Source organism: Gobius niger, assembly GCF_951799975.1.
Source record: "Gobius niger genome assembly, chromosome: 4".
NCBI lineage: Eukaryota > Metazoa > Chordata > Actinopteri > Gobiiformes > Gobiidae > Gobius > Gobius niger.
In genome coordinates, this window is record NC_136855.1 from 21,172,004 (window position 1) to 21,195,558 (window position 23,555).

At 39.6% G+C, this 23,555-nt stretch overlaps 4 protein-coding genes across 4 annotated transcripts in view; 2 read left to right on the forward strand and 2 right to left on the reverse strand.

Annotated features, from left to right (window-relative positions):
- Nucleotides 1-23,547, forward strand: part of eva1ab (eva-1 homolog A, regulator of programmed cell death b) — a 50,286-nt gene extending 26,739 nt beyond the window's left edge. The window contains exon 5 of the mRNA XM_079555003.1: nt 23,531-23,547. The gene's annotated coding sequence lies outside the window, so the exon portion shown is untranslated. The remainder of the gene's footprint in view (nt 1-23,530) is intronic.
- On the reverse strand, nt 491-3,185 carry drc8 (dynein regulatory complex subunit 8). The gene is made up of 7 exons (XM_079555195.1): nt 3,145-3,185; nt 2,998-3,082; nt 2,549-2,621; nt 2,394-2,467; nt 1,805-1,847; nt 1,658-1,724; nt 491-668 (listed from the first exon to the last, which is right to left on the reverse strand). The coding sequence occupies exons 1-7, from the start codon at nt 3,167-3,169 to the stop codon at nt 550-552; spliced, it is 486 nt and encodes a 161-aa protein (XP_079411321.1). The 5' UTR covers nt 3,170-3,185; the 3' UTR covers nt 491-549.
- cgref1 (cell growth regulator with EF-hand domain 1) lies at nt 4,258-6,477 on the reverse strand (the record flags this gene model as incomplete). Its single annotated transcript, XM_079554496.1, has 7 exons — nt 4,258-4,452; nt 4,597-4,692; nt 4,779-4,906; nt 4,995-5,071; nt 5,401-5,460; nt 5,885-5,978; nt 6,366-6,477. 7 exons carry the CDS (start codon nt 6,475-6,477, stop codon nt 4,258-4,260), a joined length of 762 nt encoding a protein of 253 aa, XP_079410622.1.
- kcnk2a (potassium channel, subfamily K, member 2a) lies at nt 14,972-19,166 on the forward strand (the record flags this gene model as incomplete). The annotated part of the gene is made up of 7 exons (XM_079555231.1): nt 14,972-15,084; nt 15,377-15,467; nt 15,608-15,725; nt 15,857-16,017; nt 16,393-16,579; nt 16,732-16,871; nt 18,837-19,166. The coding sequence occupies exons 1-7, from the start codon at nt 14,987-14,989 to the stop codon at nt 19,164-19,166; spliced, it is 1,125 nt and encodes a 374-aa protein (XP_079411357.1). The 5' UTR covers nt 14,972-14,986.
- Nucleotides 23,548-23,555: the final 8 nt, after the last annotated feature.

The window sequence follows — 23,555 nt, forward strand, 5'->3', positions numbered from 1 at the left end:
CTAGACTTGACTTGGTGGGGATTTAACATTCCAGCACATGGTTTTTTTATGTAATTTTAGCCACTTGATTTGCAAGGTTTATAGTGAGTCAAGTCCCAAAATCTGTTACCATTTGTGATCACTTGAGTTTTAGATTAGCCGTATTCATTATGTCTGTTTTATGTGTGTAAACATTTGAATGGAGATTAAATAAAAAAGGTGCTGGTGAATTATCTTTGTTTTTTTTAATATGAATAGCGACTCCTACAAAGCTCTCTAAAACTCCTTCTGTGCATGTAATTGCGTTCTATTCATGGCTGATGCATTTCTATATCGTTACTAGTATTTATCTGCAGTGTATGTATACAAATATTGTAGAGATTGGTGGAATGTGCAATACTATTAAAGAGATACACAGATATAATTAGAAAACATTTTAATTAAAAGTGATCTACTTACACTAATCCATGAAACACAAACATAATTTAGTTTCAACTTAGGTTTATTCAAAGAACAACTTCATTTAACCAAAGTGCTTCACAATAGCCACATAAAAAAATTACAATCTATTCACAAGTCACTGTCTAAAGTCAGTTGATCGATGATGCCTTTGTAGTAAACTACATTGTCCTTTTGGTCAGTGTGCGCTGTCAACATCTCATCCATCTCCTCCTGAGTGAAAACCTCACCTTTACCATACAACATACAAAATAAAGAAAATAAAGTTTAAATTGACTTTTTGTTTACACAAGGTCCACAAAAGTGACCATTCATTTATACATGCTTCTCAGTCATGTGACTTTTGTTGTTATGGCAGCCATTTTGAATACTGAAGTAGAATTATGCAGTGCTACAACATGTAACAATATCTACTCAGAATATAAATGAAAGACAACTGATTACACAGTGGCATTTTTATATAATCAAAATCATTGCTCAAGAAGATAACAGTAAAAACACGGCCCCAGAGATTGCACGTTTATGTGAAGAAACCAGTGAGTCTGTGTAAGATGTTAGCATGCTACTGGTTAGCATTTAGCTTCAACAGCTCAGCTCCGACCTCTCCAAGAGAAAGCCCTGAACCACACTCCAAACCTTGGCTCCAACATGTGACAGAGGTCAGAGCTGATCTGTTACTGTAGTATTTCCTCAGTGTTTATAGATGTGAGCCACACACGTTTATCGTGTTGAAGCCATTGACGGTTGGTTGACAGTTGCTAACCGGTAGCATGCAAACGTCTTGAGCAGCTTAAACACTGACTCAGACTGAGACTGTTGATATGACAAACTGTAAAAATAACAGAGAAAGGTTTTCTGTTTCCTCTTTGATGTATTAATTTAGTTTTTTGTATTTTATGTATTAATTTATGTATTAATTTAGTCTGAGGAGTGAAGCAGACCTTTAGTAAATCCTGCTGTAGCTCGACAGACAGAGCTGCTACGTCTGTGCCACATTTGCTGGTTATATCACATCAACGTGCATCTCTGGGGCCGTGTTTTAACTGTTATCTTCTTGAGCAATGATTACGAGTAAATAAAAATGCCACTGTAAGTCAGTTGTCTTTCATTTGCATCCCGAGTAGAGACATTGTACCTGTTGTAGTACTGGATAATTGTACTTTGGTATTCTTAATGGCCACTGGAACTATGCGTGATGTCATTGGAAACACATTTATACCTTCCTGCATCATGTACTTTGTTAGCTCCTCTGGCTCCAAATAACCTTTTTTCTCTTTGTCCAAGGTCTGGCAAAACAGGCACACCTGTTACCTTATATACACTGTAAAGCAGTTAAAAACGCCCTAAATTAAATGTAGCTCTTCACCTCAAAAGCTTGAAGAAGTTTGTCCTCTGGGATGGGAGGAAACCTGTTGTAAAGCACACACATCTATTTGTATTAATGCATTTTGAAAACAAGATTTTTTTTCGATGGCTTCGTAAACTTAAAAGTGCTTTATGCAACTTTTTATGTGGGGGAAAAAAGTTGATATTTGTGAGTTTTTGACCTTTTAGTGACCCAGCAGCTGGTTACCATGGCGCCTTTCCATCCCAATTGACTTGAAATCAAATCATAACAACACCACCCAAGAAGTGACTTCCTGTTTCGATCCAGCATGTTTCATTGATTAGTTCAGCAGGCACTTGCAACATTACAAGAATATAATTAAATACACACATTTTAAGTGTTTTGTCTGTTGAACTAATGAACTGCTGAACTAATGAATAACTAATGAGTGCTTTTATTTTGGCGTGCTGGATCGAAACTGGAAGTCACTTCTTGGGTGGCGTTTTGAAGTTATCCACAAAGTCAATTTTATCAGGTTTTTTAAGGTCCTCTTACCAACTTGCTGGATTCGGATTTACCCTTAAACTTTTGACTAGAACTGTATTTTAGAAGCATTAATAGCACATACCTTTTCTCCAACAAAACTTTGGTCATGACAGGAAGAAATTTCTCCAAATGGATACATCCAGTCTGGTCCTCTACCTGGTTATAGGGGAAAGGGATGAGTTCTAGATACTTTATCTCTGGAAGATTGAGTATATTTTTAATTAGTCTATAGTTTACCTGTGCTATGAAGGCATGGAGATCTGCTTGAGATGGGAAGCATCCCAGGGAACAGATAATGGTACCAATCTCTCTAAAAGCACAAAGTCAGTGTTCAGCCTCTCTCCCTGTAGTAGTACAAATTAATTATCATCCGCAAATAATGTGCTGTTGTTGAGTCTCTGTGTTGTCTAGTGATCAACAGAGTAACCATGTAATAGCCTACTCTTCCATAATAGTAAATGGCTGCAGGTAGCTAGTTTCTTTGAGACAAGAGAATTAGTGATGCATGGATGTGGCTAGCGAGACTATATGGTGTTCCTATTCAAGACACTTTGATGAGAACGACTTTATATTGTGAATATAGGCTACAGAGTAAAAAAAAAAAAAATTACATTTTCTGCTGGTGGTGTGCCTTGTGATTTTTTCAATGAAAAAAATGTGCCTTGACTCAAAATCAACAACCTCACCTAACATCCACAGTGTTGTTTGCTTCGTAGTCAAAGGCTTCAAATGCAGCTTTGATCTTCTTGTGGACGTCCGACACCATGGCCTCTGACAATGGAAATACTTAAAGCAACCGAAAAACAAATGAAACTGTGTAAGCATTGACAAACCTGCGTTCTGTCTGTGCGTCGCCATCTTTTTTGTTGTTACTCTGTTGCATAGCAACCCGGGCACGCTTCAATGCCACGTGTGATCAACATAATTTTCTAATATACTAGTTCTTGCTGCTTTATGCAAGAGAGGACGCCCCTGTTTTGACTTAGTTTTTCTATAAGAATTTTGCGATTCAAACAAACAACTGCTCCCGTTCGCACATTACAGATGATTTTTTTATTAAATAAATCTTTTATCAGTTGGCAAAGCTTCAGTCCTACACGGTTTCATTTGCGCCCCCTACAAAAATGTAAATAATTTGGCAGAAAATTCCATTTGGATTTGGATGTCCCAATTAAAAAGTCAAATACGCATTAATTAATTAAAAAAAAAAAAAAAACATATGTATATATATATATACCCTATATATATATATATATATATATATATATATATATATATATATACACAGTATATATAAATTGTTTGTTTTTTTGTTTTTTTGTTTGTTTTTTGGTGGGGGGCATTAAGTCTCTTGTAACTTTATTTGACTCTTTTTTACAGTTAAGCTTGGCCGCTAACAGCCCAGCAGAACATCAGCTCATCAACCATTAATCTATTATCAATAGAAACTCCACTTCAAAGAAAAGTGTATGTTTGTGAGTTTAATATAATTAGTGTTGCCACGACGTTGTAGCTTAAATATTCCTTTTGTAATGAAGCAATATTTTCTTGACACAATTCACAAAAAAGTTGTTACAAGAACAGGTCCCACCAAAATGCAAATGAGGTAACCAGTCTCAGCCATCAGTTTTATTTGGTAGTTAAAGTTTATTAAAAAAATCTTTGAGATATATTTAAAAGAAAATCATATTACAATATACAGCAGTGCAAGTCAAACCCTTCATGGCCCCTCAAGCAGCCTTAATATAGGGGTGTTTCATGGCATTTTCCTTTCCTTTCTCATTGCACACCAAGGACTTGAGAGAAATTAATATTTCTGATTAGAATCGACAATTAATATTTTGAATCTTGAAACAACCATGTCAAATACACAACACAGCTTTGAAAATAAAAAACAAATAAGATTTACTTTTTCTTTTAACTCTTTTTTATAAAGCTGCATGTATTCACATTTCTGGCTGTCCTTGATGCACAGGGGCCATGTTTTCGACCTGTTCTGTTATTGGGTTATTTTGCTGCTCATCAGCTGCTGCGACAGGCCTGTCCTCTTCTGTCCTCTCTTCCTGTTGAGGCTGTGTGTCCATCTGAACCTCCACTTCATTTTGAGCACCATCGATCACGTCTTTTACAGTTTCCTCGTGCTTGATATTAATGAAGAAAAGAAGAGAAATTATGCCCCAGTAGTGCAGCAGTTTTTTTCAGTGTTGCAATAAAAAACAAAACATGTGCCCATAGCAGCAGAAATGTGACTGCAACCCATGAACTGGTGTCTTTGTGAGGATTACCTGTGTAAGTGAGGGTGAGAGCAGCTCAGATGGACTGAAGAGCCCATCATGATTCAGATCCTGAGATTGCAGTAAATAATCCACCACAGTTACCACCTAAAGAGCAGATATGATGATAAATGGATTAAGATGACGCTATAGTGTAAGACTGAGACTTAAATATAATGTGTGTATTCATTTACCTCATTATGGGAATGAACAACTCCAGGGGTTTTAAAGTCATTAAAGTCATACAGTAGTTTTATCATCTCCAAGCCATCCAGCAACCCACTGCGGTCATAGTCATGAAGACGAAACACGAAGAACACCTCTGGACACCAAATAATTACACATAGTATTTACAATTTAACTACAGTGTAAACCCCTGGACAAGGTGAACAATAAGAAGACTAAGTTACCTTGCTCCCAGGAGTTGATCTCTGGTCTCTCTTGGTCCTCCTTGTTCAAAAGGAAGTCAATGTAACTTCGGAGCAACCTGTGATAGAAATGTAATTTTGCTTGTGAGTTTAATTAGATTTAACCAAATTGAAATATGCAGTCTTTTCACATCGTGTTATGTAAACTCAAAAGGAAAACAAGACAAATCAGGAAAATGAGAATGTGCTTGTGCAATGTTATCTTCAATCTGTTATCACTTTAAAGGGAGATAAGCTCCTGAAATCTTGTCAGTGCTCAGTACAAGCCATGTTCACAAAGCAATCAAAGTCCATTAGGGTCACTGTATTATGAAGCATTTAGCAAGAAGCTTCAGGACTGAATTATTTGGTGGCATATAAATAAATTAGATGATTATCCGTGACTTACCTGTGACTCTCCTCTTTGGATTCGAAAGGATACGATACCGCAGCATTACTGTCTTCCGCCCTTAAAAATAAAATACAATTCTGAAATAACAACACAAGCAGTGAAACTACATATTTTTGATAACTTGCTAGTTACTACATAGGTATATACTTATTGGTGGTAACATTTTTCATTTTATTTTATGTATTTATTTATTTTACCAACTCCTATTTTAATATTTTCAGTTTCACTATTTTACTAAAATTCCTGATTATTATGTGTATTATTCCACTGTGGTTTATTGCTGTATGTTGTTGAATGTCTGTGGATGTGCTGTTTTTATGGCCAGTACTGGCACTTCTCCTGCAAATGAAGTTCCTAACGGATAAATAAAGTGAATTTGATTTGATTGAGATACATTTGAAGGCGGTGGAAATCCTGCTTAATGATAAATGGTTAACTACTGTAACCACACAGAGGTGCGGCCGCGGGGCGGAGCCTATACCTGTTGGTTTTGGGTTGACCCGGGGCAGCCAAGCATAAGTGTATCAACAAAACGGACAGGACCGACCTGCTCAGGTAAGGCGCCATAGGCACAGCTGCAGGCGAAGGAAAGGCACACAGATAAACAGTGTTATTTAGGCAAAACTAAAATCTGTTACTTTCAGCCTCGTCTACATTATATTTGTTTAGTTCTCCTCCCATGCACCCAGTGCGCCTGTGTCCTACAACCATAACAAAACATGGTATTTTCTTTACCGAAAAGGTAAAGTGATATGATGATTGTTACATGCTTTAGGTCTATTCACCAAGTAAAATAAGGCAACAGGCCTATTAAAGAAGCCCACATACTTTCCGAATGCCTACCTTGAACAATGTTATGAAAAACAGAGCTATCCTGTTGTCTTCATGCGCTCTTCTCTCGTCCAAAGCAGCTCATGTGCCAAGTTCGCTACACGCTCTCTTTGCTGCACTGCGCAAAGTACGGTTTTCCATCAGCAGGCTCCGGCTGCCACGAAACTCTCGACTGTTGTGGTCAATGACAGAGTCCACGTGGAAGGAGGAAGAAAAGGCAACTACAGGCGCCGCTACTTGCATCTGCGCACTGTGCGCAGCCCACGCGCCACGTCCCAAACATAGACACTGGCACAAAGCCGGGATGCAGCAGAAATATGACAGTTCAGTGCTGCCGGATTCACCTCACGTTCTTCAAGCAAAACAATCTGTGACGACCCGGCAACACTTTCGAAGCGAATGATTTCCGAGTTGCTGCTTGGCAGCTTCTTTGGGGATATTTGTGACATTTGACGCTTTTTGAGACAGCCACTAGAGGTCTCTAAAGTCTAGGTTAGGCTGCGTGTTTACACAGGCTGATTTTTAATAAATTAGGCAATATGGAAGGAAAAGAGGCTACATTGATTTTACATTATTATTATTATTGTGATTTCTTTAAAAGTTTTTCTTGTTTTTTGTTAAGTGGACAGAATTTGTAGAATTAGGTGAAATTAGACCCAAGACGATTTTGGTGTTCACACAAAAGTGAACAGTAAAGGTCTAGTTCTGTTTCCATTGTTAAAGGCCCTTTAGCCCATCTGATTTTTATTAAAGGCTATTAGTAGAACCAAATGTGTGTTTTCTCCCTCAGTGTATTGTAAATTCAGTAATTTGTGGGAAAATACTGTGCATATAATGATAAAGCTTTCTTATCAATGTTGTGAACGTGCTAGTTTGTTCTTTCTGTCAAATTGTGCTTATAAACACATGCCTTTAAACTATTTTTATGCTCGGAATGTGCAAGGGAAGTTCAGAATGAGTTTGGACATAACTTCCAATTTAATTTACTCACTTAGCTTTCATTGTTTTAAAACAAAAAAAATCAGGTACAGGGCCTATAACTGTTGAGCTATTATGCAGATGTTGCACCTTGTCCTGGTCTCAACCTCTATTATTAAATCCACTGCTGGCCAAACACACACTTAAATGTAGGTCAAACAGTAGCCTATTTTATTAAAGGAAATATAATCAAGACAATTACCACTTGTATTGTTGTCCAATGGCTCTCATTGGACAACTTGGTTATTCGTAATGTCAGTGTCCAGTACTTTATTACACCCATATACTTCATACGTTAACGATGTACTTCAGGCCACATGCATGACTTTTGTTCATCACCGAACCCTTCGTGCTCAAACTATTGACATTTGTCTCTGTTCCAGCGTCTTCTCATTATTCTGCCATGCCTTATTTACTTTCTTATTAGGCACACACAAAGTCCATTAATCAGCCGTAATGAGTCCAGCCTGCAGTGGCCAAACATTGAAAACCCAGTGTCAACACAGTGGTTCAACCCATGATCATCACCACCCGAGGGCATTGGTTCTCAAACTGTGGTACGAGTACCACTGGTGGTACTTGGGCTTCTTCAGGTGGTGTAGGGTTGTCTGCAATGTTAAACTTTATTCTATTAACTAGAGATTGCTCAATTTACGCTTTGGTAATGCATTGATTTTGCATTGATATTTTTTTTTCTTGTTTAGACATGCTTTACACCCAGTTTAAGCATTATGTTCAATTTAGGAGTATGTTGGATACCCTTTTAGACCCTTTTGGAAAGACACATCAATCAACGCTTTGTTGTTATTGTCATTTGAAAAACAACAGTACATAATGTGTTGTTGAAAGTGCATAAATAAATGGTCCATTAATAAATACTGTGTGTAAACATAGCACATCAAGAGTTGCAGCCACATAATACAGTAACGTTCTTTTTTTGACAGCAGCAAAGCAGCAAAGTAAAAACAGATCAAAAGGACATCGAAAACAGCCTCAAAAAGAAACTTAGAAAATAGTCATACTTGGGTGTAGATGTAATTAATGCAGCAATCCAAAGTCCAGTTCACAGTTATTGCACATTGGGGTATGAGTTACTGTCTGTGGGAGGAGGGAGAGAGGGGAAAGGGGCACCATTCAGCAGCCTCACGGCCTGGGGGTACAGGCTGTTGGCCAGACTGGATTCACTGACACCGAGGGCCCAGTACCTTTACCCTGCGGGCAGGTGGAAAAGTGATGAGCAGGGTGATGCTGGATGTTGTGCACTCTCTTCAGACAGCGTCTTCAGGCAGATGTTTTATGAGGAGATACTGGGTGTAAAAATCACTGCCATAGGGTGAATTTTACATATTTTTACTTATTTCATCTTAAAAGAAAAAACAATCATCATTTATACTAGACTATTTAAAAAAAAAAATGCTTCTCCACATACATGTATTGATTAAAGCTTTTGTTATAAGGCTAACATCTCAAAAAACATCAAAGACATCTTTCGTATGCGTCTTTCTAATCTCCCACAACAGTAGAGATGCACTGTATGTAGGAAAGTCTGGTCTGTGCGTGACTCATTGAGTGACTTAGAAGCTTATTATTTCACAGCTGGCTGGTGCCTAAACATCCCACTGACACTCACTTACAGGAAGAAAGATTAGCCCCTAATTGTTAACATAAGGTTGTCCCTGTGCAATGGCATTGGCAGCGTGTTTAACTTTTTATTCACAGATGCTGGAGACGGATAGTCATTTACTTTAACTTATAAAGCCTAAGTAATGTCACAAGCAGAAAAACATTTTTTGCTGACTTGACAAAATTTCAGATGGTTAAAAGAAAGTGTGAAAGGTAATGAACATGTTTACACATTTGCACAATGATGCAGAACATGCAACACCTGCGCTAAGTTAAAACTGAAGCACACCCAAGTTTTATGTAAAATGGCAAATATAAAGTAAATGGAAAATTGACCAATTATACAGTATTGACCTCTTTTGTGTCTGAGCAAACCACATGCAGGTGAATGTGTTATTTTAGTGCCCTCTTCTATTTTTAACTCAACTTTTTTCATGTGTGGACCGCACTTTCTGTCTCCTCTCTACTGTCCCGCAGCTCCTCTCCCTCTGTCAACCCCGCCCTTCTTTTCTTTTCTTTTTGAAGACTTTGATCACCATCGTAGAAAGTATTACGAATCGTGTTTTAGGAACAGCAGTGTTTTAACGTGTAACTTGCCACACTTGTATTTTATGTTGGAAGTTTCCGCTTCCTTCTCCATGTCGGACATTTTTCATTGTCTATAGCATAGCCCCAGTGCATTCACACACATATTCTCCCTTCACATACTATGTAAGCTCAGTCTTCCCCCACAGAGTTATGTAACATGGATTATGTTGCGGCCTCACAGTAAAAACCATTGGGGCTATTTTTAACCCAGGACCCCAAATAAAACCAACCTTAATAATGCCACTTCATCACTCTGAGTATTTAGTATTTTCATAATCAGGGGCCTCCCACTTACACAACTGCAGGCCATTGTGCCTATATTGACCCCCTGTGGGAAGATGCAAATATTCATATAAAGCACAGAATAATAAACACAGTTTCAAAGAAGCCACTGCAGGCATTTGCAATCAGGCAATCATTTTATATGAGCAAATTGTATAGTTATGTATGATGTCTGTCTGTGCATTTGACGGTATCATCATTCTGTTATTCTTTGACCTTTAGATTTAAAGCTACACAATGGCCTTTGCAGGGGTAGGCAAGTTTGCTGAGTTTTGGCCTGATTATCTTTCTTATCAAAAGACCAACCTCCCAATTGAGGCCCATAGTAAAGCACCACTCTCTACAAATACCAATGCTGAACACATCATACTATAGGTCCTGAGGGCTTTGGCTGCAACACTTTAGACGAGGCTGCAACAGTAATCCTTTACGGCATCTACTCCCAGCTCTGAAAATGTGCTGAATGTCTCTCCTCGCTCTTCACCCTCTGTCTACAAAAGAATGTATAGCTAGTGCTAATTTTCAACTACAGTCTCTGATTGGGCCTATCTGCACTACATTAAATTACATTTGTTGCACATTTTCAATTTCATAAGGCTTCAGCTCAAATTCAACCTGGAAGATGAACCTAAAGCATTCATTCATTGCCTCATCACCATCATCCAATCACAGTCCCATCTCAAGCCGCACCTTTGCAACAGCCAATCACCACAGCGGCTCATTCCTGCTTCAGCCATTCATCACCCGGGATCCCTTTCTTAAGCTTCCTCGTCCATCACTCGGCCGTTTCCCAGTTGTGCTGCGACCCTCCTCAACTGGCCGCCCCGGGTCTCGTCCTCAACCACCACCAGTGTCCAGGCTCCGGGGGAAGATTCTGTCATCATCGCCGTGTATTTCATATCAGTAATTCAATCTTCCGCCGGGGTCTGAGCCTCAATTATGATTCACCACTCTGTTTCTGTTTCAGTCTTTTCAGGTTGAAAATGTCTAAAAACCCACCTATACGAATAAGACGAATAATTCATTACCTAAACTCAGTGCTATACACAAATGGGATTTTTTTCACATGTTCAATTAAACAGCAGTTTGCGATGACTGGACCTAAACCAAACTGCATTGATGTTGGAGCTGATTGGCTTCCAAATGGTTTATCAATTGTGCAGTAACTACTTTCTCAAGTACCTTTGATATAATAGGCCAAATGTATAATTGTACATACTGTCCAGGCTTCCTGCTTTAAATATTGAAACTATGAATGGTTTCTTCCAACTTGATGGAAATTTACCGGTTCTTATTGACAGATTAACTAGATGTGTCAATGGTTTAATCAGGACACAGCTGCATTTTTGAAGAAAGCAACTATTAATGTTATAAATATCATTTGATTTTGAATTGGATAATTTTTGGATATTAATTGGATAAGATTTGTGACACTTTTGCTTCATCAACTGCAGAGGCAATTCAATGGTCCCAAAATCTTTAAGCAAATCCTCTACTGATTGCTCAAAATAATAATTACATTCGTTTGCAATTGTGGAAGTGTCATTAATATGTTTTACATCTATAGTAAGTCCCCCATTTCCTTTGTGTTTAGTTGTTTTATTAGTTCAGTTATTTAAACATTGATTCATGTTGTCTCTTAAACCTTTGTAAATTAAGAGATCAATTTTAAGTTTTGACATTAATGATTTCTTTCGGGCCATATCTCACATCTTCATTACTTTTAAGCATCATTTTCCAGCGATGGGAGAAGCCTGTAGGCCAAAGTTAGACTTAGCTGAAAGGGATGGTTTCCTGTGAGCCTGTTGTTTTGTGCCTGAGTGAATACATGGACACACTTACTGAGCGTGTCTGAAATACCTACTGTCACATTCCACACAGTAACTGGAGTGGGTTTCAGCTCATTACAGCCACAGGAAGCTCTGACCTTGTTGCACACAACTACAGGGGCATCAATGTGGGACACCTGTAACTGTTCACTCAAACTCCCCGTGGGGCTGTTCTGCATGAACTGTTCCTAATCATGTTTATATCCGGCGGATGACATTGTCCCCAGTAGCTCCCCATGAGGGGCACAATGTTGTCAGCACCAACCATGAACGAACATCTCACAGAGTCATAGGATTATAGTTTATGTAGTATAGTGGCCAAATATCTGTTTAAAGTCTGGTGCAAAAGTCCTTAACAAAAAGTAACAAAGAAAAATAAGAAAGTAAAGTAAAATTCAGTAATGGTGGAAAATGTAAGGAACTTGTTTAGGAGATTACGGCCGGTTGTTATGGTGACGTCAGTGGAGGCTGGGAGGAAGCCACATGTTTTCCATGTTGAGACTATTTAATGTTCCCATCTGCAGGTGCCAGAACTTCTTTGTCAGGTTCACTCTGGATCGGATTGTTAAATTGTATATAATCACTTTACTTTGTGGGGACTTTTTAATAGAAATTGGGATCTCATTTATAGAAATCTCATAACATATCAAACCAATACACTTACAAATGTATAACATAACAACAATTGTATTTATTTTGTACATTGGACAAAAAAAATTGTAATTAAGATAAACAATAACAGCGATATTACAACATAATATCACTTATATCAAAGATTGAGAGAAAACTTTCAAATATCAAGGTCATGTTTGTTTTAAGTGAAGTGAGCATTCAGATATATTGGGTGGGCGGGAATTGTTTTTAATCTGTTGCATTACAACATTGTATGAAATGAGCTATATAAATAAAGTTTTGATTGATTTTGATTGATTGATATCAACATTCATCTGAAGGTAAAATTTAAATGACCAAACTAAGGTCAGAGCTGGAGGACAAAGTGACGTCATTGAAAGCTATAAATAAACAAAATAAAATTAGAAATACGTCCTACAAAATCCGTCTAGACATTAGAGCTCAACATTAAGATGTGAATGTAAAGCTTATGGAAGGGCACATTTTCTCTGCAGGCTGAAGTACTTTCCAGGACATTTTGCATTTGTTATTAATGACAAATGATGTAGGCCTAGAACTCCATTCCATTGAAATGTGTCTGTTCACAGCCTTGTAAATTGACTGTGGCTAAATAGTGGTAATTATTCAGCAACCAGACGATCATGAAGTGATTATGCTCTGCCGTCAGACTCACACACTGGCCGCTCAATGCACGAAACCAGGCTTTGTTTCAAAGACCACCAACTGTGATTCTATTAATCAATGAGTAACTATTGATGTAAGATGATGCTTTACAAAGAAAATCCCACAGAAAATAATTCTAAATGTATCTGTTCGGACAGTCTATGTTGACATGTAGCCTCGTTTTGATAAAAGTGGGGATGATGAAAGTTATATTTATAAATAACCTTAACCTTAAAGAGTCAGAGAACAGCAGGTGATGTCATGTGAGGTCCCAGTGCAGGAGGCTGTGAATCTTATTATGAGGAAACAAGACAAGGCTAAATATTTGGGTTTGGAAATGAAAGTTATTTGTTCAATTATGTGAATTTTTGACAAAATATGTATTAATTTGAATACATACAAACTCATTAGGAAAATTAATTAGCCTATACAATAGGATTACTAATTTGGCTCAGAAGTAATTTGATAAATCGGCTACATTAAAAAAATGCATATCCAAATAGATTTTCCTTTGACTTTTAAGGGTCACGTAACTACAGTTCTAGAATCTCTCTACAGGCTCAGCTCAGGATGCTCAACTGTCTTCACTGCAAAAAGTAATATTGAAATTCTTAAAATCAGTACATTTGTTTTGATTTGAGATTTCAAGAAATCTGTCCATGGGGCAAGATTATAGTAAAACAACAGTCTTATTTCAAGTAAATTAAGATTTCTCACAGTTTTGAGTCATTTCATTCATTTCTTTGGTCATTTCTTTCATCTTAATATAAATATCTTGCCACATTACAGATTTCTTGAAATTAAACTCTCACATCAAAGACAAATGTAGGCCACTTATTTCAAGATTACTTTTTGCAGTGTTTTTAGGCCCTTTAAATTAAACACCTCCCCGAGCGAGGTCGACATGTCCACCCATTCCCCCTCCCCTAGTGGCCCCTCTTCGGCATCCTGCGGCGGCGCGCTCAAAAGCCAGAGCGCACCGACGCGCCGTGGACACAGAGTGGATGCCAGAAAGCGCGAAGACACAACTTTGGAGCAGCGCGGTCACGAGACTTCTGTCCCAACTTGAGACCCGCGTGCGTCCAGCTGTGCGCTACCAAGGCCTACGGACCACGGGGCAGCCGCAGGCCGTCCCGCACCAGCGCCACAGGGAGAAGCACGGAGGAAAGATTCGTCCGCCCGCCGTGAGAGCGTCGGATGAGGAGAAGAGGAGAGCGGAGGGCATCGGATAGGCCGAACTTCAAGGAGTGAGTAGAGATCAAACAGGCATTAAAGGACCGAGGACTTTCAAAGAACTAGTCAGCATTTATTTAGCTTAATTGCACCTGTTGCTCCTAACAATGATATGCCTAATCATATGTGTAGCTTGTGGCTTGTTTTTTCCCTTTCTTATAGTCGACTGGCGCACTAGCCTATATTTTGAGGCCTATATTGGCTCACACAGGTTTATATGCAGGCCTATAATTTAAGACTTTGGCCCAACCTGCCCAAATTCTTTTGCGGTTCTCAAACTTTTCACAGCAAGTACCACCTCATAAATGATTTGACCTTTCAAGTATCACCGGGCCTAGATCTAGATGAAATCTGGACTAAAAATGTCTAAAATAGATCTACATTCGGCTTTATCTGACCTGTGCGTAAATCACAAACCTGAAAAATGCAACGCTTCAATAAGAGTGAGATTAAAGAGTAAAAAAGCAGATGACCCTGAAGCTGAGGAAGCCTAAGCACCACTAGCGGCACCACAGAACAAATGCTTTAGGTGATTTCGGTGCTTTCATTTCTTTACGAGCCTATATGACTTTTTTTCTGTCACTTATCTTGACTCAGTTCATAACATAGTTTGTGTGACCCATGTTTTGCATCGAGGCCATTTCAACCACCAGGATCTCCATTATCTGTAGAAGGCAATAAAGGAGCCAAAACTCAAATCATTTTCTGACTACATTTTGGCAGTGGCAGCTCCTGACTTACTGGATCCAAAAACTGCGACTGAAAACACCAGACCACGCCTCTCCTTCTCCACAAAGTCCATCACGCTGACTCCTCGGGAGGAGAATGAGGTCGGCTGGTTTTGACAGGTCTGAAATACAGTAGGGGTGTAGTGCGTGTCCTTTGACTGATCAAGTCCGGTGTTGCAGGTGGTTGCCACGGTGATGAAGTGGAAGACGGTGACGGCCATCTTTGTCCTGGTGGTGCTGTACCTGGTGATGGGTGCAGTGGTGTTCCAGGCCCTGGAGCAGCCCCACGAGAGGTACAGAACTGTACCCGCAAAGTGGAAGCATGAAATGTTAGAATGTGTTGCAGTATATATACAAAGATTAAGTGCACTGTCTTTCATGTCTAATCTGAGGACTCAGTTGAACTTAGATACTGTATTGTAAGACAAACTATCCTTACAGATATGAACATTGGAGGGTGGACTGAAAATGTAGTTTTGAATGTTCAGATACAGACAATTTACATGAGTGAGTTTAGATTGAGATGTGTGAATCCATGTATGAAAATAGAGAATTCAAACATGATGGATGTTTTGTCTGTATCAGTGCCCAGCGCGTGGCCATCCTGACCCAGAAGCTGGAGTTCCTTTCGACACATCAGTGCGTGAACCACAGTGAGCTGGAGGAGCTGGTGAAGGTGAGCGGCAAATCAGCACCAGGGACAGCTCCCAGAGCACAAGGCAGACTCTGCAGTGCTAACCTGCCAATCATTATAATCCAACGCCAATGCCATGTTTGACTATCAAACTTAAAATAAATGTCTTTTTGCTGTTGCAGCAAATAGTGCTGGCCATGCGCTCAGGAGTGAACCCGGCAGGAACCCTCAGTAATCACAGCAGCCTGTGGGACGTGAGCTCTGCCTTCTTCTTCGCTGGGACAGTCATCACAACTATTGGTATAACTTCTACAGATAGTGTTTGAAAGTGTTTGAAACTGATAATATGCCCTTCATATCAATATATCAATGAACATATAATAATTTACTGTATTAATGTTTTATCTCTAATTTTTGTCCTTTCCTGGAAGGTTTCGGAAACACCTCTCCACACACTGAAGGAGGACGGATCTTCTGCATCATGTATGCTTTACTGGGCATCCCTTTGTTTGGATTTCTGCTGGCCGGTGTGGGTGATCAGCTCGGCACTATATTTGGAAAAGGAATTGCCCGAGTGGAGAAAATGTTTGTGGTAAGTCAAGTTTTATATAAAATGAAAAAGTGAAGAAAATAGGATAACTTTTCCGCCCTTAAGGAACATCAATATTAAGTCTCTTGTACAAAAGCCGTCATGTGGCTCAGTGTGTGGGACAGAGGCATTATTCTCAGAGAATAGTATGAACAGTCTTTCCACATCTCCCAGGAGAGTACATTGTGTTATAATTATGCATGTTCTAAAGAGGGTGAACCAATTCCCCCTTTTCAAACAAAGGCAATGTATTGAGCTGCGATGTCTACGTACTTAAAACCAAAGAGTTCTCACAATTGGGTAGTGTTCTCTTGATGCAGCTGTTTTAACCTGTTTAGAGTGAAAAATAATTAACGATATTCTATTTATCTCTTACAGCACGGCGACATCAGTCAGACCAAGATCCGAGTCATATCCACTATTCTGTTCGTGCTGTTTGGCTGCCTGTTCTTTGTGGCGCTCCCCACCGCCATCTTTAAACACATTGAGGGCTGGTCGGCCCTAGAGGCGCTTTACTTTGTGGTCATCACCCTCACTACTATTGGATTTGGAGACTTTGTGGCAGGTAAAGAAAAAAAAAGTCATTGATATCTACCTTCAAAATTCATTATGATGAGAAGAGAAAACACATGCGAATGAGAACAATATATGGCTAGTAGTAGTAAGCCTTGTCATTCGTCATATTTAGAGCACTAACACAAGTTTCTATGTGTGTAGGTGGATCAGACATCGCGTACCTGGACTACTATAAACCCATGGTGTGGTTCTGGATACTGGTGGGACTGGCCTACTTCGCGGCCATCCTCAGCATGATCGGAGACTGGCTCAGAGTCATCTCAAAAAGGACCAAAGAAGAGGTACCTTTCCCTTGAACATTATGCCTATGATTTCAGGTTTGTTTATAATGTTAATAGGTTACGTGACACCGCTGCATTCTAAACAGCCATAGATGCATTTCAGTCACGTGTTTTTCCTGCTATTGTTGCGGCTTTTAGGACTTTTTTACCATTCAAAAGAGAGAATATTAGTAAAGTTTGAAATCGAGGCGCACAGGGCTGAATATTTTGCGTGATTTCACTTTAACTGTTAAAACACTGATATTTTGATCTGGCTTATGGTTAATATCTGCATAAATAAAGCAAAAACTGGGATCAGGTGCAATGTCATCTCTGTAAGAAAAATTCGGCAAAACACCAAAAAGATTTTACTATTATTAACAGAACAATAACCAATAACCAATGCCATGTTCATAGGCCTTACAGCAAACTGCTACCTCACAGACCGGGTCCCTAAGACGTAATAATCACTATAGATATGACAACTCTGTGGACCTAATCCCCGACAAAGGTCCAAAGTGCATTTTCAGTTTTTTCCCCCCTCAAACACAGGGAATAGCTGGCAGTTGTATAATAAACTTCCTTCTATCTGAAATGGTGAGAATTTCTACGATGTTGTGGATGTAACGTGTTGTAAGGCCACTGTGCTTCCAGAAAAATGTCTCGGTCCTACTTCACCTTTACCTTTATGCTTAATTGAATTACAATGATTGGACAGTTTTGTAATTGAATCACGGTTCGACCATTGCATCAACCAGGTCTCAGAGCGTTACAATGAGCTTCTCCAGACCGGTGGAAAAGATGTATCATGTGGAAAAGAGTTTCTGTTGTTAAATATAAACTCACATTATTCTGCATGTGCTCAATAATAGTGATTATTTGTCCCTGAACACGTTTTAGTAGATTTTATTTATTCGAAGGTAGGATAAGTATGGCATTTTGTTTATGTCTCTAAATAAACATGTTTAAGTGAAGTTTAGACTTTAATTATCAACAATTAACAATATAATGTTGATTTATTCAGAATCTACAAAAAACAGACCCCTCCTCCGGCAGGGGTCTCCTAGTTATTCCTAAAGTCCACAAAAAGACTCATGGTGAGGCGTCTTTCCAATATTACGGCCCTCGCCTCTGGAACGACCTGCCGGAGGAGCTCAGGGCTGCAGAGAACGTTCATGTTTTTAAGAGCAGCTCAAGACCCACCTTTTTAGCTTTTAACTGACTAATCTATTTATTTAGTCCAAATATAAAATATATATGGGTGGTGGTCCCAGGCGCATTGTTTTAAATGTTGTAATCTGTAAAGCACTTTGTGATACCTTTCGGTATGAAAAGCACTTTATAAATAAAGTTTAATTGATTGATTGATTGATTGATTGATTGATTGATTGATTGATTGATTGATTGATTGATTAAAGGTACATTATGCAACTTTTTATGTAAAAAAAAACGTAGATCCTGGAGCGTCCTCGTGACACTGATGGAAAGTTAAGGCGTCATGCTGAGCACTCATACAGCTGCTGGTTCACTACAAGGTCAAATATACCTAAACATATATAGTATAAAAAAACATAAAAAGTTAATGCATCTTTAATACTAAAGTTGATCATGTGCTTTTGTATGTTTTGATTCTTGTGTAATCAAAGCCCCATGCTCTGGGTTGACAAAACCAAAGTCTATAACCATTTGGCAATAATAGTTATAGACTTTACCTCTTCTTGAGAACGCCCGATCTCATCAGATCAGAGTCTCAGCCGGTTGGGCCTGGTTAGTGCCTGGATGAGAGACCATGTGGAAATGGCCTGAGCGGTGCGTGAGATTATTATCCTGCAGATTGGCAGCCTTGGTTCTGTCAGTTAGACAGAGACAAGTGCATTATATTATAACAGATCAAAAGAAAACCGAGTGCCTTTTCACTGCCATTTAAAACAGTAACTGTACATGCCTCTGTGCATATTTCATACCAGTTTAATGTGTGTCTGGCAGGTTGGTGAGATCCGTGCTCAGGCGGCCGAGTGGACAGCCACAGTCTCTGCAGAGTTTAAAGAGACGCGCCGAAGAGTCAGTGTGGATATCTACGACAAGTTCCAGAGAGCAACCTCCATCAAGCGCAAACTGTCCTCAGATTTGGGCTTCAGCCCCACTCACGAGCTCGCTCTGCCCAGGAGGACTGTGCCGGTCAACTTTACCGATGAACTAGAGAGAAGGGACGTCGTGCTCCCGGGACTCACCACTCCACTAATGAAAAACAAAGAGTTCATGAACGGAATTGACTCAGAAAGAGGAAACATCTCGATCATAGAGAACATCAAGTGACAATATTAACTCAAACACACATGAAGTCTAGTTCACAACATTTATACAAAGCTTTTTCTGCATCATTGTATTGAGCCAAATAAACTTGTGTTTGTTACCCCTGCCATCTCTTACCACGGCACTGTTCCTCTCTGTCTTTTGGATGTATTTCTATATATATTCACATCAATTTAATCATTTGTGTGTCTTGAAATGTTGTCATTATCTATGAATGATACTCGAGTTGTGTGTATGAAGCATTGCCATGAAGCATATGCAGTGGATCTCTCTGTCTTTTTACTTCACGGCTTGATTGTGGGTAAATGAAGCATAGATTGTTCCCAATATCTCCAAAACACAGTATTTGTTCTGACATCTCTGGTTCAGGTAACACCAAATGTCTGTTAAAACTGCTTTGTCGTGTTCATTGAAAAGAGATTTCTTGAAAACACTGCTTAACCTGCACTGGCCTTTTTGCTCAACCCCTTTACATTACAACTATTTTTATGAATCACTTTAACTTATTATGTTTTATGAATGTAGTGTATTTTTATACTGTACGTTAACATCAACAAAGACTTTTTAATAAACTCAGAAATCAGCTTGGGAGACGTGTTGTTGTGAAATATTACCTTTTCTCTTAATGTCAAAATCAGTTGGGAAAGCCATCAGTCTCATGTGCTCCATACTGGCCCTCTGTCTGGTACAAAAAAATTATAATACTTGTGAAATCTATTCACTACTTCTAATTTCAAATTGAGGTTTTCACAATCATGGCAGACACCAGGCTCAGAGTGTCCTCTGATGGTGGCTGGGCACATCCTCAGAGATGGAGTGAGGAGCTCAGTCACCCGGGAGGAGCTCAAAGTAGAGCCGCTGCTCCTTCCAGATGAACTCTCGGAGGTGCTCAGATATTTGTTATGGATGCCCCCTGATCACCTGTTTCGGGCACGTCCCATTAGGAGGAGGTCCTGGGGACGACACGCCGGAGGGACTATGTCTCTAAGGTGGACTGTGAATAGAAGGAAGTAAGGTAAGGTGTAGGGAATTTGTCCACTGCATTTGACCCATCCTTCCATCCCGTAAGGAGCAGTGCGACTGCAGTGCAGCCTTTGGGGACCCATCTCCAAATGTGGAGCCAGACTAATAGTCAGAATCACCTGGCTAAAGGACCTATTGTGCATGTTTTTGGTTGATAGGGCGGCACGGTAGCGCAGCGGTTAGAGCCCGTGCTTCACAGCTAGAAGGTCTGGGTTCGATTCCCACCAGGAACGGGGTCTTTCTGTGTGGAGTTTGCATGTTCTCCCCATGTCTGTGTAGGTTTCCTCTGGGTACTCCGGTTTCCCCTACCACTAAAAACATGTACAATAGGCCAGTGTGAATGAGAGGGTGTTTGAGAGTGCGCATGGGCGACGACGGAGGGAAATTAGCCCAATGCTACAATCCGGTGTGGCTTGTTCATTAACTTGCACAGTCCCGACCAAATAAACCAATTAAAATAAAAGACTGGGGAAACCAGATCACCTGGAGGAAACCCATCCAGACACAAGGAGAGAAACATGCAAACTCAGCACAGAAAGGCCCACACAGGGACTGAACCTGGGAGCTTCTTACACTAACTACTCAGCCACCGTGCTGTGGATAGTGCAACGTGACCTGGCCCTGTCCCGGTGAAAGGAAATTGATGGATGTATTATTGGTTTCTCAACAACATATGCCTTTGGTTACATTATTTCAAACAAAAAGTAAATACATTGAATTACAGTCCATTTCACTTAATTTGGCTGCACAATGGTGATGTGGCCTTTTTCAGAGGTCAGTCCTGTAATCTGCACTGGAGAAGAACACTATATGGAGGACATATAAGCACTGTTCAGAATCTGAATCAAGAGCAGAGCTTTATTTCTGACGAGAGTTGGATGGTAAATGTTTCAATTCATAGTGATATTTACAGGAGAATTCAGGGGAAACCACTTACTTACTTGGAGGTGAGCAGGTTGAATGAGATGTGAGGTTTTGGTGACAAAACATGGTATTTTCCATGTCCAAACTGCCCCACTGTGGCAGACTCAGAAGCACCACACTGGTGCTGACCTTGCAGACCCTGATTTACAGCCATACATAGAGCCTTAACTGAAATATCATGGACAGTTCTGGCTGCTTCAGAATTTACTGGTAGTCCCCTGAGCACTGAGGCACTAATGAGAACTGTACACTATTTTAGGATGACCATGTCCCATGTGGTTGACTTAAACTATCCTTTTATAATAATCTACTGTACCGAAGCTCCAAAGAGGCAGTCTTCTCTGTCACCCACGCGGTTCACAGCTAGGACGTCCCATCCTCTGTGATGGGCTCTTATGATGCGTAATCTGAAGTTATTACAACAGGAAGTACAGGGCAGAGTCAACACTACTACAGTACATGCCCAGAGTGCTTCAAATGACTTCAGTTACAGCCAATGTAGCCTTTAGCTTCGTGGAACAAAAACTAAATTATAATGATGCTCAAGTTAAAGATTATGGACCTTGAAACAAATATAAAGGCTGGTTTGTCATACTGGTGGCTTTTCATTTTTGTATCCTTATTGTACCATAAATTCATTACAATGAAGTGGTTTTAATGAGCTTTAAATTACAATGGATTAAATAGCCTAAACAAACACAAGTCTATGCAGCAGAAATGAAGGGAAATAACTTCTCTCCCTTCTGTCAGGTGTGAACTGTCTCCCTTCATCTATGACGGGTCTAATTATTTGAAGCCTGGCCCATTAATTTGCCTTTGGTGAGAGGTGTCAAGGAAAGTGTGGTTTAATGTGTTTTTATTTCAGCATTTGTAGAGATATTTTTTTTAAAAACATCATCGTTTTCTACTATTTAACTGTTTGCACATTTCCTGTCTGTTTTTGCACTCTGAGTGATCTTATTGAATGCCGATTGTAACAAGTGAATTTCTCCGTTGTGAGATCAATAAAGGATTATCTTATCTCTTATCTTATCACAAATGCTGAAATAAAAATATATTAAAGTGCTTTTGTCTGATTTTTTCCAATAATAATTCAATATGGACATTTATTCATTGATTATTTTGGCTGTTTTAGTCCTCCACAAGGGTAGACTGATGGAAGTGAGGCTGCCAACTGGTCCCGCCATCTACCACCAACCACTCACCACATTGACACGGGCAAGGCAAGTGAAGTGTTTTGCCCAATGACACAGCAGCAGTGGGAGCTGGGATTCAAACTGCAATCTTCTGGTTTTAAGACATCTGCACGACTATTTGAGCCACTGATACTTGCGTGATGGGTCATTGTCTCAGTGAACTTCAGTCTCTCCCTCTACTCTGCACTTACTGTCCCACTGGACACTTCCTGCAGTGTGGCCCAGAGGGGCTTACACAGTGTGGGCTGAAGAATGGCTCAAATCATGCATACAAAGGATCTGTGCGCCTCAGACCGACCCACGCTCGTCTGGTGCCAGTGTTCACAGAGCTCAGGCACAGTTGGTTCTGGCACTGCAGCTTCCGCCACAGTTCCAGCCAGAGGTGTTGTCACCTCCTCTGTTCCCATATCCCAGGATGCACTGCTCTGCTGACCAACATGACATACAGACACACATTTGCATCGATTGTGTCGCTTCAGTCCTGTCTTGCTCTGTTACCAAGGTCAAAAGGTCAGTACAGTGACCCTGTGCTGGACGTCAAGACACCAATTGCTTCCACAATAAATGAGAGAAAAATCAATGTTTATTGACCCAAAGTTGGGCCTGCAACATGTACAGATCATTTAAATGGCAGCCACCTTCCACATCCATCAAAGACACTGTCTCAACAAGCTTCAGGATGCTGGAGGGAATAATATGGAATTATGAAAGAACACCTTTATACTTATTATGGAAATGTACCTTGTTTATGTACACCCACTCCAACCCTTTGATCTGAACTGCAAAGATCAAATAATTTCTTGTTTTGTGAAGAGGGGGGGCCAGGTTTTATAGACTGTGATTTACACTTACGCGGTCAACAGACTCAGACCAGCACACTCACAAAAAGGTCTAACATTTTCCTCTGTTAACCATGTAATAATGTTCATGTTGATTTAAGTTCAATAAACAACAACACAAACTTTCTTGATAATAGATCATTTTAGTAAAACGTAAGTTTGGTCAATTATTTACATAATACACAGATCTAGAAACATTCGTAAAACAAAAAATGAGTGGGTCAATAATTAGTTTGCACAGTCTACACAAACTTAGCTGCCATAAGCAAAGAGATGATACATGAAGCAGTGTAATTTCTAACGACAAGGTCTTTTGCACAAAATACAAGAAAGAACAAAAAGGATAAACAATATAACTAAGTAACATGAAACAAATAAAGCTAAGTAAATCTTAAAGGTGTCAAAAATTG